The sequence below is a fragment of the Nesoenas mayeri genome (assembly GCF_963082525.1).
Source record: "Nesoenas mayeri genome assembly, chromosome: 3".
NCBI classification, from domain to species: Eukaryota; Metazoa; Chordata; class Aves; order Columbiformes; family Columbidae; genus Nesoenas; species Nesoenas mayeri.
In genome coordinates this window covers 67985753-68002179 of record NC_137544.1, presented here as the reverse complement: position 1 = coordinate 68002179, position 16427 = coordinate 67985753, and the positions used below count along the sequence as shown (strand labels likewise).

Genomic DNA, 16427 nt, shown 5'->3' with positions numbered 1-16427 from the left:
AGCCCTTGAAAGAAAGACATTATCCTGATAGGCACATATGTACACATACACACATACACACACATCCTCATATACATGTATATACTTCCTGATATTACTGAGAATAGCTCTTGTGGGACTGCAAACCCTTTATACAGTCAAGCATTTTCAGCTCTTATTAGCTGAAAATAACAGGAACAAATTGCAGCTTGCACAACTTTGCCTGTTAGTTGCCACTGTACCAATGTCGATGGCCGAGAACAGTAAAACCTCGGCCTGTCATCTTACACTTTAGCAAACAGCTTGCCAAAAGTGTCAGCCCAGTTCTTCTAGAACTTTTAGTGACAGAAGAGCAGTGAAGTTGCAAAGCATGTTTGTCTGCATATCGAATTTCAGCATTTACTTGGCACTGCCTTCTGGTGCTGGTGGAATATATGGCATGTGATCCCTGGTAGGCTCCAGTACTTTGTGCAGTTGCAGAACACGTTATTTAGCCTATTTTAAGGGTAGACTTACCCCTCAGCCAAAGGTTCTGCTTTGAATTGCTGAAAATTGTTTTCCTTGGTGCGTGTTTTTGCAAGCTACTTGTAGAAACCAATGGTTTGAGTTCTGCTTAATTCAGCTGTTTAGCTCACACGCTGCTTCTATTATCCTTCTGGATTACATCTTGGTGCACACCCCACTTGTTCAACAGGTTTTATTTTAACAGAAATAAAAAGCACATAGACTCTTCGTTTCTCGTGTGCAAAAAGGGAAAATCTCCAAGTCCCACACATCTTTTCATATTGTATACACATGTGAGTAATTTTGTGAAGGAATGGCACATGATACATTGGTATATTTTATTAGCAATTGGTAATGCCAGACCAACATTTTTATTTCAAAGTAGTGGCAGGACTTACACAGATTGCCACTAAAATCAAAGGACCAATCTAGCACCGCATCCCTGTTTCTGAGTTCTAGCAGACAGACTGGATAATCAAAGGCAAAAGAGATACAACAAAACTATTTTGATAAACAGATGTCACCCACTTTAAAGTGTTGAATCTCAGTTTAATTTTTCCCATGCTACATAAATAGTCCCTTCACTTCCTTCAGCCTTGTGGTTTTTCATTTCCCACTGTTATTCAGACCAAATGAAAAAAAAAAAAAGTAGTTATGAGGACTCTATATTTGCTCAGTTAAGGGGTTTTCAGTTCTTCAGTAAATGTACTTAACAAAATTAAATGCTCTGGGAATGTGCCAGAAGTGCTGTCAACCACTGTAGCAAGCAGATGGATGAAGTGTCAGCTGAACGTGATGTGCCCGAGTTACCGTGTTTGTTTAGAAACCAGTGACCATAGTCACTGGCCACACCAGAGTAGCCTGTGAGGAATGTATTTTTAAAGAGCTCAGAGTCACAATTTCATATTCCCAGCACCTCTGAGCTCACAGGAGAACTTGGCCTCCATGTAGACATTGAACTGGGTTCTGTGACCCGTATACTCAGAACTAAGACAAAACCTGATTGCCTGCATTGGGCTCCCAGTGGGTGCCGAACCTGGGTCAAAAGTTGGGCCTTGGGGCCCTGCCACCAGGTATAAGTGCGTATGCACATCCAGCACAGCAGGTGTCCCTCCTATGTAAACATACATCACGCCTCCTAGAGATTTTTTTTTTTCATTTCTTTTTTTTGGATAAGCCTTTACAAAGCTCCCCTCCTCCCCCCTTTTTTTTAATTATATTTTTATTTTTATTGTTTTTGTTACTACGGAAACCCTGAATGTACCATTCTCTCAGATAACTTTTTCATCATGTTTTCCACAGAACTTCATTAAAATTTTCTGTTTGGGTTTTTTGTTTGGTTGGTTTAAATCAATAGTGCATTCTGTCTGCAGACTTTAAAAAGATGATTATTTATGGTTTCGGGACTTCTTTGAACTTTTGCACAGGAGTGAAATTTCAGGCATTTATTCTTCTGGTAAGTTTAGCGAATTGAATTAAGATTACATAGATTCACAACCAGATTTGTTGTTTTCAGGAATATCTGTTGAAATGGGGCACTGAAATGATAACTCTTGTTTCTTAATGATATTTTCGATGTTTACCAAATAAGTTAAAGTTACTTATAGGTTCCCCTCTTGCTTTTAGAATTAGCCTATGAAGTCAAAGTCGTCTCTTGCCCTGGAATTGCCTTTATGTTAAAGAAGTAATCTCAGTCTGTGCTTTGGGATAAGCACCAGTTCAAATCTGTGGTAAAGACACATAAGTTACAATTTACTTCTGATTCTTAAATATTAAAAAAAAAAAAAAAAGATATGTTGTATGGCTTTTTAACCAAAAATTGCAGCATTTTCCATTAATTATTTGTAGCTCTAATCACACCATCTCAAAAACGATCTAACAGAATTTGAAAAGGTACAAAGCAGGAACAAGGGAGATAGTCAGGGACATGGAATGTCTTTCATAGGAAAATGAATTTAATATATAGACCTCTGAATTTGGAAAAAAGACAAGTGAAGTGGGACAAACAAAAAGTAGAAAAAGATTGAATGCAGAATGATTAGTCTTGATTTCTTAGGGAGAATCCGTTTTTAAAAGTTTAAAATAGACATAAAGGGTTGGCAGTCTTTGTGTGGTTTGGCTTGTTGTGTTTTTTAAACCAACAAATGCCTACAGTGTGGAACTCCCTGCAGCACACCATGCTGATGACCAGAACCTCGCTAGGATTGCAAAACCACTGCCTTTGTGGAGAAACTCATTGTGTCACTGCATTCTGTAGCCCCCCAGGCAGCTCCTGGCTCAAGGGGTGCAGAGCCGCTGAGCACCAGAATCAGAGGGAAGATGAGGTCTGTGCCTTGGCCACTCCACCAGGCATCCACTACTGACCACCATTCAAATACCCAGTAAAGTGACTAAGTGGGTACTTCAGCTGATCCATTGCGCCAGTTACATGCATTATGTATTTTGTGTGTATTTTAAATTTTGTGGAGACAGATGTGTAAGATTTGCCCACACCTGACAGCAGCTGCTTCTACTCTGCTGGCTCTGGGTGGGTTCGAGCTAGTGTTCTTTAGAGCAGCCTATATAGTGCTGTGTTCTGGACTTGTGTCTAAAGGGAAGCTGACAACACACCAGGATTTCGGCTGTTGCTGAGCAGAGCTCACACAGCATCAGGACCTTCTCTGCTTCTCGCTCTGCACCCCCAGTCAGTAGGCTGGAGACAGGCAAGAGGCTGGGAAGGGAGACAGCCGGAACAGCTGACCCAAAGTGGTCACAGGGATGGTCCATACCATATAACATCATATTCATCAGTAAGAGCAGAGGTGGAGGAGGAAGAAGAGGTGTTTTGGCTTCCGAGGTGGCCATTGCTCAGAGACTGGCTGAGCACTGGTCTCTGTGGGAGATGGTGAGGGATACCCTTTGCATCGTTTATTTTTTTCCCCATGTATCAAACTGTCCTTAGGACTTTTGTTGCTTCCGTTCTTCCTGTTCTCTCTCTCATCCCATGGTTTGGTCAGGGGGTGTGAGAAAGTGGCTGCTGGCTGCAATCAACCCACCACAACAGGGTTTCCTTGATGCAACTCTTAATGTTGCATGTCATGTGAATAGTGTTGGGAGCCATTATTTTGCCACTCCTGAAGATTGCAATGTAGCAAATGGCAACGTTCTTCAGGAAAAGCCTGGTTTGTTGCAGGTTTAGGGGTTTCTTTAGTAACCTCACTCACTCCAAAAACTGCTTTTTCTTGAAGAATGCTTCCTAATTGCTGTCACATCCTTCCTAGTTTCTGTCCCATTTTATCCTCATTTAGAAGGGTCAATGTTTATGTGTGCCCATAAATACTGAAATGGAAAAAGGCAGTGGGTCATTTTATCTCCTGTTTGCTTAATGGCAAGGGAAAGTTTCATACGGTATAACCTTGAAGCATGGTAGTCATTATGTCAGGGTTAGTATTGTCATTAAATCAAAACAGTGCAGTCATCCCAGAAACTTTAATACTAGCCAGTCTCTCTAGCACTGGAATGAAACTACTAATTGAAATACTGCAGATGTAAGACAATTTGTAGGACTAAGTGCAGGAGCAGTGGCTTTTCATACCGTGTAAACCTCCCATTCTGGTTCATGGATATTTTCACAGTACTCAGCTAATTCCTTTAACCTGCAATAGAGTTAAGGCTACTGAGAATATACTTCCTGTAAACAGGGTGATAGATGGCAGAACCATGTGCCCATGTATCCCTTTCCTTTCAGCACAGTGACTTTAAATGCAAGTGGAATTTAAAAGGATGGTTGAGTATACACCATTCTCTCAATAGATTGCTTTTGGCGCTGATGCACGAGCTAGCATGGTCAAGGTGTGCTGGAGCTGGTCATATAAGTCTTTGCAGACAAATGGGGAGTACTGTGGAGTTGGCTGTCTTTGCTGCTAGTCTGGTGCAGAGGCACAGGGTGCATAGAGAGGCCTTCATTTGCACAGATATTTGTCTCATAAATGATCTCAGAAATGCTATTTCCCCCTCCTTCAGGAGTAAAATCTGTTGTCTGGAATACAGAGCAGTACATGCATGTATAAATCTCAGTGGTGTTTGAACAGCATCTAAGCACCTAAAATGTCCTGTATTCATTTATATTAACCCAAGCAGATTGAAATGGCACTTCTCCTTGGGACCTGCTTCTGAAAACCCTCAGATGTATGAATAATTGCTAGAGAAAGTCTCCTGCCACAGCTCACTGAGACGCTATGTCCTGTGATGCAGCCTCTGAGGTAGCCCACCTCAGCCAGGCACAATGGTGCTCAAAATCAAATGTGTCACACCAAACCTAGGGACTTTCTTCTACCTTTTTCAAGTCCCCATCCACCTCCTGTGGCTGTGCTGCTAAAGAAGTGCTGAGGTTGGCGTGAAGAGCCACTGCGTCTCTGTTTAACCTCTGCAACAGCATCTGCCTCAGAGGTTTCAGAGAGGGACATGACCTCTCAAGTTGCAGGAACCCAGGTGTCCCACGTTCCCCATGGCAGAGCAGGGCTGCAGACTTTGTTGCAGAGACAGCAAAAAGCCAAGGTGTGAATTCACCTTGACGTGGGTTTAATGACTGAAAATCCAGCAGGAGCCTCGATCCCTGTGAAGTCCTGGTATAACTAAACGTTTGGCTTATTTATCCATCAGACTGCTAGGTGCATAGGAATTTCTGTCTTTTTGTGAGTAAGGATGCTCACCCTTCACATGAGCTGATTGGTGCTGGCATGGAGGGGAACAGCGGGCTGCCTGGGCTTTCCTGGAAGGAGGAAAGATGCATTCTTGTTTCTGGTGATAGTAACCTTGGGGGATGCAAAGACCTTGGCAACAGCAGGGTTTTAGCCCTGTTGAGACATTATACTTTGCCTTCTAGCCTGAACTGTAGAGGATAAAGACATTCCCTCTCCGGGAAAAGCATGGGGTAAGAATTGTATTAGCCACACTAGGAGATTACTGTCCTCTCCCAGGACTTCCAGTTAATATAATTCCTCTTCTTTTTAGTTTTTTCTCTGGCTGAAACAAGTCTGCCTGTGTTAAACAACGGACCCTTTTCCTCGGTTTTGGCCAGAGGAGGAAGTCTTTGTCCCGAGACCCTGGCACATGGCCAAAGCAGTCGGGCTGTGAGCCAGGAGGGGGTGAACTTGAAAGGAACAGTGTGTTGTTTCTGCTCTGGTAGCATTCTTCCTTCTTCACCAGTGCCTCAGCCTCTGGCTGCCTTCAGTCACTCATTATACACAAAAGAACCTAAGGGCAAAAGAGAGAATTTTCTCTTGACCGCCTGTAACTTGCAATAATAAGAAATAAAGCAATTTCAGGGCTTTTAGTTGTCTGTGTGCAGGCATAGCTGGGAGAAAATCTTCTTAGAACTGGCAGATTTCTCACAAGGGAGAAGAGAACTGATTTTTTTTTTCATCTCCATTTTAATAGCAGCTTTCATACAGTAATGTACATCTTCCAGTCCTGTATACCCTATCAGTAGTGGTTTTACTTTGGCGGTGCATAAATTTTACTATTAGCCATTACTTTAGTCCTAGTTAGTAGTTTTACTTTTGTTTCTCAGTAGTTATATAAAGCAAGAAGCAGTCAAATGTATGCTCTAGGAAGACAGGAAGAGGCAGCACGCAGAATTAACATTTTTTAAGGCCATTTTTTTAATAATGTAGTGTTACTTCACATTCCTGTAAGGCCTGATACTGCAGAGTGGTGACCACTAGGTTTGAACAGCCGACAGCTGGAAAAGGTAGCAAATTAGGTCTTCAGACGTCTTCCTGAAATGGCATGCACATTGAGGTATCTCAAAGGTACTGACACAAAGGCTTTCAAAAGTGGTGCTCTGACACGTGCAAGACTTTTGGAATTTGCATCAAGGAAAGACGTAAATGGACCATTGGCTCATTCAGCTTGTCTCTGGTGTGCTACAGGCCACACAGTTTCTCTTACTTCCACACAGAGATTAGTAACTGAAGTTGGTTAGGTTATCCAGCATTGATGTAAAAATATCAAGTGATAGCAAATCAACCCTTTTTATTTTGTTCTGGTGTAAGCTGTGCCTTACTTCCCTTCCGCATTTCTCTGGCTTCAGGTTCCAACCCCTCAGTATCCATAATTTTCTCACTGTGAAAATTTGCAGATGCTGCAAACAAGTCACCTCTCAATCTTCTTTTTTTTTTTGTAAGCTGACCAAAATTAATTTATCATCCTTCTCTAAGGTGTGCCTTCCAACCCCAGTATTCATTCTGAGGCTGTTTTCACACCCAGTCTGATTTAGGATGTCATTACAGAACTGGATGCTATATGCCAGTGTTGCACTCATCAGTGCTATATATGGAAATAGAGACACGTCCACCTCGCTCCATCCCTTGTAGACATCTTAAGCTTCCACAGCACGTCTGTCCCACCGCTTCCTTGTTGTGGACAAAAATCATAGGTCGCAGTCTACTGTGACTTCAAGCACAAAGGCAAGATGCCTGCTCCAGGTTCTCAAATCCCAGGCTATATCTCTGCATATTTTCTGTGTAACATACCTGTGGTGAAGTTTTTCCTGCTCATGAGTGCTGCTGGAATTTGTCTCAATCACTGCAACTTGCTCTTCTGCCTGCAAAAAAGTAATAATGTTAGTATCTGTGTAACCTATGATACAAGACTGTTCACAGGCGATCTGTAAGAACCTGGTTTTAGATTGTGTTTTTGTCAGATGTAGATTTGACTAGATCCATTCAATAATACTTATACAGCTATAAAAGATATATTAGAAATTGCACATGAACTGAACTATAGCTGTTCTCTCAGCAACTCAAACTAGAGAATCCTGGCATTTCCTCTGCACATGACTTTGGTTTTGGCACCTCCAACTCTGTCTAGTTCAACTTAGAAGTTGCTTAACAGCAATAAAAGTACCTGGCCACATTCTTAGGAGAATCTGCCTTTTCACTCTACCAATGTGGGTTAATTTTCAGCTCTTTTTCCCTTTTGTGTTAACTTTCCTTAACTGGGAATGCAACATTAAAGTGTGCCAAACAAAGGAGTCTCTTAGAAGATCTTGTTGAGATTTGTTATGTGATCATGCATGAGATACAGCAGGTTTCCAGGCTGGGGCAGCAGCAGAGGCCGTATATGGTACAGGGGGGTCGGCTTGAGGTGTCCCATGTGGCTGGAAATCCAGATTGTTGGATCCACAGCTCTGAACTGGTGGGAGTAAAGGCAGAACACTGAAGTTTCCAAGAGGAGAGCTGGAGATTTCATGATAAATACTTCCTGGCTGGAGAAGAGACCTCTGAGAGTGTAGCTGTTTACAAAGTATGGAGGAAGTTCTATATTTGCACTGTTGAGTGTGTTGTAAGGCGAGTGTTTCATAATAGTGATATAATGCCTTTAATAGATTAAGTAGTATTTCAGAGCACTGTTGGATGCATATCACTGTTACGTTGTCCAGTTGAGAGCCAGACCAGTGCAATATATTCCAAATATATGTTACTTGCATACCGTAGGAAGGGGTTTCTTTTGTTATTTTCAGCCTTATTGGCCCAAGGTACTTCTTACATTCATCGCTAATATTTTCCTTTCTTTTTTTGTCGTGTCGTTTTGTTTTTAACACGTTTCTTCCTTGTTCTGAATTGTGCCATGCCTCCTCCTTGGTGTTTACATCCTTGAGCATTAGTAGTTGTTTTATTATGTGTATTTTAGATTATATCTGTGAGATCTTCCTGGCTAATCTCTATTTTGGTATCCCTCTATTTTTATTTGTCAGGTTATCATTCTCTGAGCTCCCTGCATTTTGTCTATGTTAATGATAATAATGAAATTATATTAGGTTAATAGTGACATTATTCTTCCCTCTGTTTTCCCTATTCATTGCAGTGGTAAGAAAGAAGAAAGAGCATTGCTGTAACCATTTCACCTAGTTCAGTCTCTGTCATTGGAAGCCATCATTTTGCAGTGTCTGTGCTAATTGCAGTCTGATGTATTTGCTCCCAAAGTCCCTGTTGGATCAAGAGGACATCCGATTTGCATGGGACTGCAGGTCTCTGGAGTTCTGGGTGTTTCCATGACCCCTGGAGAGCTGTCCTTTTAGAGAGATCCTTATCTAAACTTTAGGAGACAGGACATAGCTGTGTGCCAGCGGGCTGGAATTCTTCTAGTCCCCTGGAGTTAGGAGCCATTCCATGTCATCAAAGCAGCACAATAGTTCAGGAGAGAAATGCGAAAACAAAGCAAGCATTGCTGGTGAGCCTGGTGTAACTGTCCTCAGTATGCACTAGTGTCTCATCTTTATCTACATGTTGTTAAAACTTAAACATTATTTTGTTGATGTGCATAACTGAGAACAGAGTAAACTAGCAGTAAGGAGGTTAATAATTGGGATTCATGGTATGTCAGACAGACAAAGCTAGTAGATGCTATGGGACAAATTACCGCTCACCTTTTCATCAGCTTTGTTTTTCAATACACTTCTTCCTGGTCTGTGCTCTGGTGGGTGTTCTCCACAGTCCCTGCTTTCCCGTAGTCACCGTGAGCCCACGCGAGGTGCTCAGTTGTGCAGCACGGCCACAGTGCACCAGCACCCTCCTCCCACTGGGCACGGGGGCCCCGGGGCCTGCCCCAGCCCCGCACGCCCCTCAGCTGCAGCAGCCCCGTGGCCATGGGAGAGACAGCATGTGAGCCAAACACATCAGCATCACAGCTGTTTGTCCAAAACTAGCCTTTCCCAGATATCCTTCGAGAGCCAAAATTTCAAGTTTGAAAGGCAGATCAATGGTGCCAGAACATTTTCTGCTGAGCTGCAGTTTGATATTCAGGAGGGAGATCATTTCTAGCATAGCCATCAGAGCCCTGTTTTAGCACCGCAGCAATCATTTGAGCGGCATATCAAGCAGAGGCCCTCGCCGATTCATACGTCACATCCAACCACAGTGACATACATTTCTTTCCATTTTAAACTGTGGAGAAGTAGGTATGTGCTGCAGCTCAGCTGCGTACAACTGAAACGCGGGGCCTCCCTGTGTAGTTCCAGGAAATGAGTTTACTGTATCTGTGACAGCCATCGTGTTCACACAGCCCTAACGCAGCACAGCTCGGCATGAGGTTTTTCCACCACAACCTTTGCCAGGGGAGCGGGTGATGACGCTCGCCCACCGCCGTCCTGCGCTGGCTGCAGCCCGGCTCACCTCTCCTCAGCGCATCCCCAAGGGCGCTGAGCTCCCTGCACCTTCATCCAGGAGCAAGCCTCTGCCTCGTGCCAGCCGAAACAGCGGGGTGCTGCAGAGAGCGTCACTCCGAAATTCTCTTTTGAGGTGGAGAATGCCTTTAGGATCATTTTGTCTGAATATGGCAGTCCAAGGTTTTTTGAGCCACAAAGTGTAAAAACCACTTTTCCCTATGGTTTGGATTGCTGCAGTAAGTAAAGCAAATTTCTTAGGGTTTGGGTTTTTTTAAAGAAAAAAGAAAAAGTGACAGCGGGGAAAGTAATGCTAAATATTCATCACCTGGTAACACAAAAGAATTTAATTTTCTCCATCCATATCTGCATACCCTGTGTTTCGTCTTTATTCAAGGCATGAGCAGCCTGCACTGGGAGGCTGGGTTGCTGTATAGTACATTCTTTTTACTAATTTAAAAGAATGCCAAAGCAAACACAGTTTAAAAAAAAAAATAACCCTAAAAGGTAAATGGTGTAGTTTGTTGCCCTCCATATGGTTAGCTGTCTCAAAGGTCGTAAAACGGGGGTCCTTTGGTGGGACAGCTGGGTTTATGTAGCATATGCAGATTGTTGTTTTGGCTTTAAGCCAGATCTACCTAATTTTTCCATTTTGCTTCTGTGATGAGGAGAGGTGGTTAAGGTGACTTCAAGGGGCAGTTCTGTGCATATTTGTATTAAAGAGCCTTCTAAGAGTGTTTAAGATTAGAAACCAGTCTAAATTAAAATTCAAGTGCAAAAAAGAAAAAGCAAAATTCACTTGTATTATCAAAAGGCTGAGCCTGCAGTCAGGCACAGCCCCAACTCACACCATCTGACAATGAGCACCTCCCAGCTATTTACGCACTGTGGTTACTGGTGGTTACGCTGCAAGGGGAACCAACAGAAGCCATAGAAATCTCTGTCTCTCCTGTGGCCTTCCAAAGGCTGGGTGTTTCTATCTGTACGTGTGTTTACATCTATACACATAGGTGTGTGCATAGACCAAAGAAGAATAGGAATCCTCTATGTCGTGACTACTGCAAATCCTGACGATGAGCTGTTTTGCTGTCTTCTCACTGCTCGCCGTGAGGGTGGAACGCAGTGCCTGGCTGCTCCCTGCCTGGGACACCACCGCTAAATTCCCTTGTGACTGGTCCTGCCCCGTGCCGATCACCTCCCCAAGAAAACAACCTGGTGCTTGTCACCTTGTTGTGGTTGGCAGCGCTCCTGGGCCCAACACGAGTGCCCCGCTCTGCTGGGGGAGCAGCCGCCAAAGGGAGCTGGGGCTGGAAGAGGGGGCTTTTCCCAATTAGAGTCCTGGAGGGACCCTAGAAGTAAAGAGCTTTTTCCAGCAAGGTAAATGGATTTTTCTGTGACAGAAATAACCTATGTAAAATAAAAATGAAGTTGGCAAGCAGTATAAAGGCTTAAGCTTAATAAATGCAATATTTAGTAGTGTATATTTGCTGCCTAGTTTGTAAAGAAAACCAGACTGCAAAGCTGATGGAAGCTACCGACTAAGCATGAAAAAAAGGAATGTCTTGAAGTACTCAGTCATCAGAAGGCAGTTGCCGTCTCATCTGAGGACAGACACTGAGTAGTGTCCTTCCTGGAGTGTATTCATCTCATACCCATCAATAGCAATGTGAACATGTCTGAGAATTTAAAAATATGAGACATTTGCTGGTCTCTTCTGGTCTCTGGTAAAGGTGGTGTAGAAGAGAATAAGCTCTTGGGGAACGTAAGTATTTTCATCAAAAATAATCTGCCTGTTCACTAACGACATGGAGTGCTTTCTATGCTAATGTCTATTTTAAATGCAGGAATTTCATGATCCTTCCTTTAAACTTTTTCTTAGCTAGACAGCACATTAAAGATCACTTCTTTATTTTGATTCAGGTTTTGTATATTGTAATCATTTTACTCCTGTCTAAATAAAACTATATGAGTTAATAAACTGTGAACAGCCAGTAAGCATAGAGCATATATCACTGTAATTAAAGAACAAAGAACTCTGTGTACTAAGTTGTTTAATTACATAGATATATAAGTAGAGACAGAGATTTCAGTGTAAAGAACTACGAAGTTTGGTGTACAATCTCCATTTATTTACAGAGCAGCATGTTCTAATTTTTACCAGCTAATGAAAACCATTCTTTCTTTAGAGAAGGAATTAAAAGTACAAATGCAAAATAAAATTAATGCTTTACATATTTTTTTTTCTGTGATTTAGAACAGCATTATGTTTGATAACTTGTTAACCTATTGTCTATTGTATCTTTCTTACATTTCAAATTACTCTGCTGTAATTGGTAAGCAAAACTGAGATGGAGAAGACCTCTTTCAGATGTAACTTTTTTCTTCCTCGCCAGATGTGTGTCACACAATTAAGTCAAATGAATATGCGAATGTCCAGCCCAGCAGCACGTGCTGTCTCACATAGTATTACGATTAACAGCTTTCAGTTGTTTTTTCTTTAATTCCGTTACTCTGAAGTGGGAAAATGTATGTCCATGGTCTGAAAATTAGAATAAATTTGTATGTGTGGATATACTAGGCTATATTAACATTGATAGTTTAAAATGTAAAGAAAGCAGTTCATGTTCACTTAGCTGTGCTTCACTTTTCTGTTGTACTTTTCAAGATTTAAGATCTTGCGTAATACTAACTTTTTGTCTAAAGATCATTGCTGTTGTGTTTGCTAGCTGAATTTACTCATCTTTTATTACCTCTTGAAATAAGTGGGATTCCTTTGGTTAAAATTTCTCTCTTCCCTAAAAAATAATTCTTGCTTATTTTTCTTGGATGAATGGATTGCTTGTGGAATCCCAAGAACAACTCACTTTTACTATTAGGAAGCATTGATCCATCCCTTAGCCTCATGTGTAAGCCATTGTGGAAGCACGTTTCTCTGCAGAGCTGCTAAGCTGCTCAGCTTTGCTGGCAGGTGTGTTGGAAGAACTCGCTTAGGACTGCTCCCGGGAGCAAAACTCCCATTTTGATTCAGGGACTCTCTCTGGACGTGAGGGTGGTTGCTGCTGCTGGGACTCTGGAGATGTGAAATGTTCTTTGTCATTTGCTTCCTCTTTCGAAGTTTTTCCTTTGCCGTGCTTCATGGCCTGACCTTTTTGAATTCCTTCAACTTGCAGAACTGCTATTACAATAAGGAGTAAGTTTCCATATCGAAATCCAGCTCTTCTTCACTGCAAAAGTTTGTCTATGTAGTCATGTAGAATATGGGGATTTCTCTTTGGCATTAGAGGCAGTGCAAATAGAGGATATAAATATTAAGGAAAGAATGAGCAGCAGAAGCCAAGACATTATAAATTCTCATGCAGACCTTGCTGTTGTAGCAGAGAGCAAGGAAGTGAAGTAAGGACTGACAAGATTAAAATTAATCTGTTGGTTTTGGAGTCATGGAAAATGGCCTTAAGATGTCCCCTAGTTGAGTGTCTTCCCTCAGGAGAGAATCGATTAATCTGCTCTTAAAATCTTCCAGAAATAGAGCTTTTGTAACTTGTATGCTCTACTGAACTGTCTCACTATCCTTGCCATGAAAAACGTTTATTATCAACATCTACCTGGCCTCTCCTTGCTTCCATGCAAGCCCCTTCTTCTTGCCTTGTCTGGACCCAGGGGTATTCTGAGGCTATTGCTGTCATTTCCATGGGCATTGTGTTCTCTCAGAGTAACATGTGAGGTGTACTGAATTGGAGCACCGAGCTTTTGGAAAACCTAATTATAGAAGCTATAATAGTAGTACTTCATCAGTATAGCATTAATCTCCACTGCTCCTAAAGGAAGTTGCAGTTGTTAGGGGGGATACACTGATGCTACAGGTTAGTAGTTCCAGCTTTTTCTGTTCTCATCACAGCTGACTTTCAGTTACATTTCTGTCTTGGAGAAGAAAATACTTAGGATGATCTGGCAGCCTGTTGCCATTTAGTAGAAAACAGCAAAATTAGTGCCTTGAGAGTTTGCTTTACACCTTGTTCAAATACATTAGCTTCCAATGCCAATGGTAGAATAACCTATTAAGAGAGGGGTCAAAGAGGCAATTCAGTAGTTTTGTTAGTAACTCTAATTCTTTATCAACAGTAAAGGTGTTTTGTTTCAGTTTACCAAAGCAAATGTTGTCAGGTGAAGAAAAACACGCTGAAATCTTCCAGTCCCGGGGCACAACAGGAAGATGAGTCTAGTTTAATGAACAGGTATAACAGGACAAGAAAGTCAACAAGCACATTCAGTCTCAAGGTGCCGTGTGGTGATGCCAGCAATGTTTTGGTGCTAGCCTGAGATGGATTCAGGTTGGTATGTATCTGTTTAGGTTTGAGCAATGATAAAGCACAACTGAGACACTCCATAGTATGCCACAGAGGAAATAATTGATTAGCTTAGCTCAGCTGTGTGCTGGATATGTACTTCACGTGCGCCAGGCAAAATTTCCAAAGCCAGGCAAGATTGTGGGTTTATGTGGGTTTTTGTAACTACATGGACATGTGGTTTATGCTTATAAACTGTATGACCCAATTTGCACTGTTGGGTAGCCATTACCAGTTAAGATCTTCGGTGACTACATGCAATGCCAAATGCCATGTATGAACTAGCCATATTTAAACACGCAAGTCTAACTTCAAACATTTATATTTTTTTCATCTCTTAAAAGTAAATCCATCATTAAGGAGACAGATTGAGCTCATTTGTATCAGTGATGCAGTAGGGCCATGCCTTAATCATTTAAAAAAAAAAAAAAAAGTTCATGTCTGGTCTCATTAATCAGCACACACCATGTTGCTTGTTTTTGTTTTATAGAACATAGGAAACTTGGCAATCTGACTGTGACAGTGAAAAAGACCGTCCCATCTCCGGAAGCAATACAGGTCCTATACCAACGCATGAGATATGAATACGAGTTCTATTACTATGTCAAAGAACAGTTCCACCTCCTAAAGCGCAAGTTTGGACTGAAGTCTCATATCAGGAAACCACGTCCCAGACCCGAGTTCTTCATTCCTTCTCCCTTGGAAACAGAGGAACCTATAGATGATGAAGAAGATGATGAAAAGTGGCTAGAGGATATCTATAAAAGGTGATGGATGGAAGAGCTATCCTTTCTCTTCTGGTGACCCCTTGAGCTTAAGATTTTTTTAATTGTTATTAAAAGTAATTCCTTGAGGAACTGAGTTAATGCGCAGCAGCATTTGAAACTGAACAGAGGAGACCATTCCCACATGCTGGGGCCATTAGGAGATACCTGGTTTTGCAGGTTTGTTTCATTGTAGGGTGTTGGCTCTATATCATCATTGCTATATAGCATAGTTGAAGAGAGAAGTATCTACTGTCCATCACAAAATAACTTTTGGAGTGCACAATAGTCCTCTGGGAATCTGCAAAACATAAAAGAAAAAATGAGGCAGCCTTGAAAAGTGAATTTTACAAACTCATGTCTTTCTTTCTCCAGAAACAAGTCTTCATTGCATATCACTACAGCATTGACTACCGGCAGCGTGCACTATGGGCAGTGAGCCATGTGGGAAGAGTGTCTCTTTCTGCCCAGAGCACACTGGGGTTCCAGTGGTACAGCTAGAGCCATCACCGTGTCCGTGCACGTGGAGGATAACAGGCTCAGGAGGGGGCTAGATAATGGCTTCCGAATTACCTGCTGTGGAAGGACCAAGGCTGCTGTTCTTGCAAATTAATATTAGTGGGCATAAGGCAAGTAACAGATACTAGATGGTTTTGGCAAACCCCTCTAGTTCATAGAGCAGAAAAAGTTACCTGGTCAGTGAATGGCAACACCTGGGTACAAAGCATAAGGCAGGGTTACCTAAACTGTAGAGTTTTGTTTCTGCAGTTGAGTATGTTTCTATTAAACTCTGAAGGAAAAGGTGCTGTGTATGGTTTTTATGTTCAGGAAGGGTATTTGTAAATTTTTATTCTTCATATGGGTCACGAATCTGAAGAGATACAGAAAAAGTCACTCATTAAAAATGTAGATGATCTGGAACTGCTATTAAGCATGACTGGTATTTCTGCAATCTCAGAGTTTCATTGTTCACATCAGAAGCTGAATGCAGCTGTCCAACCATCGCAAACACCAGACTTCTAGCATGGCTAGAAGTTAAATTAACAATACAGGCACACACAACATGTCTAGGTGAAATATTTCAGAATGATAAAACAAAGAAGGTGGCATACACTGTGAAACCAAAGCTGATTCAGTGATAGGTTGGTGAGACAGTCACTGTGAAAGTTGCCCTTGTTAATCACAGTTATTATCAGCAAACATTAGGGGAAAAGGAAATAGCTCTGGTATGTGACATGCTGTTGTCTCTCAGGTGGGTGTCCCCGGGGTTCCCTGTGAGGTGCAGCCTTGGTGGCGCAGAAGCGACCGGCCTGCAGGCAGCAATGGGCAGAGCTATTTGGCCACCTGCTCCAAGGCAGAATAGGGAAGCTTGGGGAGGGGCTTGACGAGGCCTTGGCCTCTCGTGCATCTCTATTGACCAGAAGCAGCTGAACGAGTAGAGGATAATAGCAATAAATTCCTGTCCCAGGGCACAGGAAAGAAGCAGGGCTGAGGGTTTGCAACTCTTGCCAGGACGAGCCCCAGTAACCCCTCAGGGGCAACGCACCTCTGTCCAACTCACATCCTTTCTCAAACATCTACCAGGCAAGTTTTGCTTCCTTTTTTGCGGTTGCCTCAGCAGCTTATCTGCTGACTGCAAGGTAATCCTGCAGTTTGAAATAATAAGCAAAAGTTATTTTGTGATGGACGAGG

General features: G+C 42.2%; 1 protein-coding gene across 1 annotated transcript in view; it reads left to right on the top strand.

The window, feature by feature from the left end:
* The window catches only part of UST (uronyl 2-sulfotransferase), a gene marked incomplete at both ends in the record, with an annotated part of 164212 nt that extends 149470 nt beyond the window's left edge, over positions 1-14742 (top strand). Inside the window, one exon of the mRNA XM_080341719.1 lies at positions 14462-14742. Coding sequence (XP_080197845.1) covers positions 14462-14742 — 281 coding nt within the window. The remainder of the gene's footprint in view (positions 1-14461) is intronic.
* Between the last annotated feature and the right edge of the window lie 1685 nt (positions 14743-16427).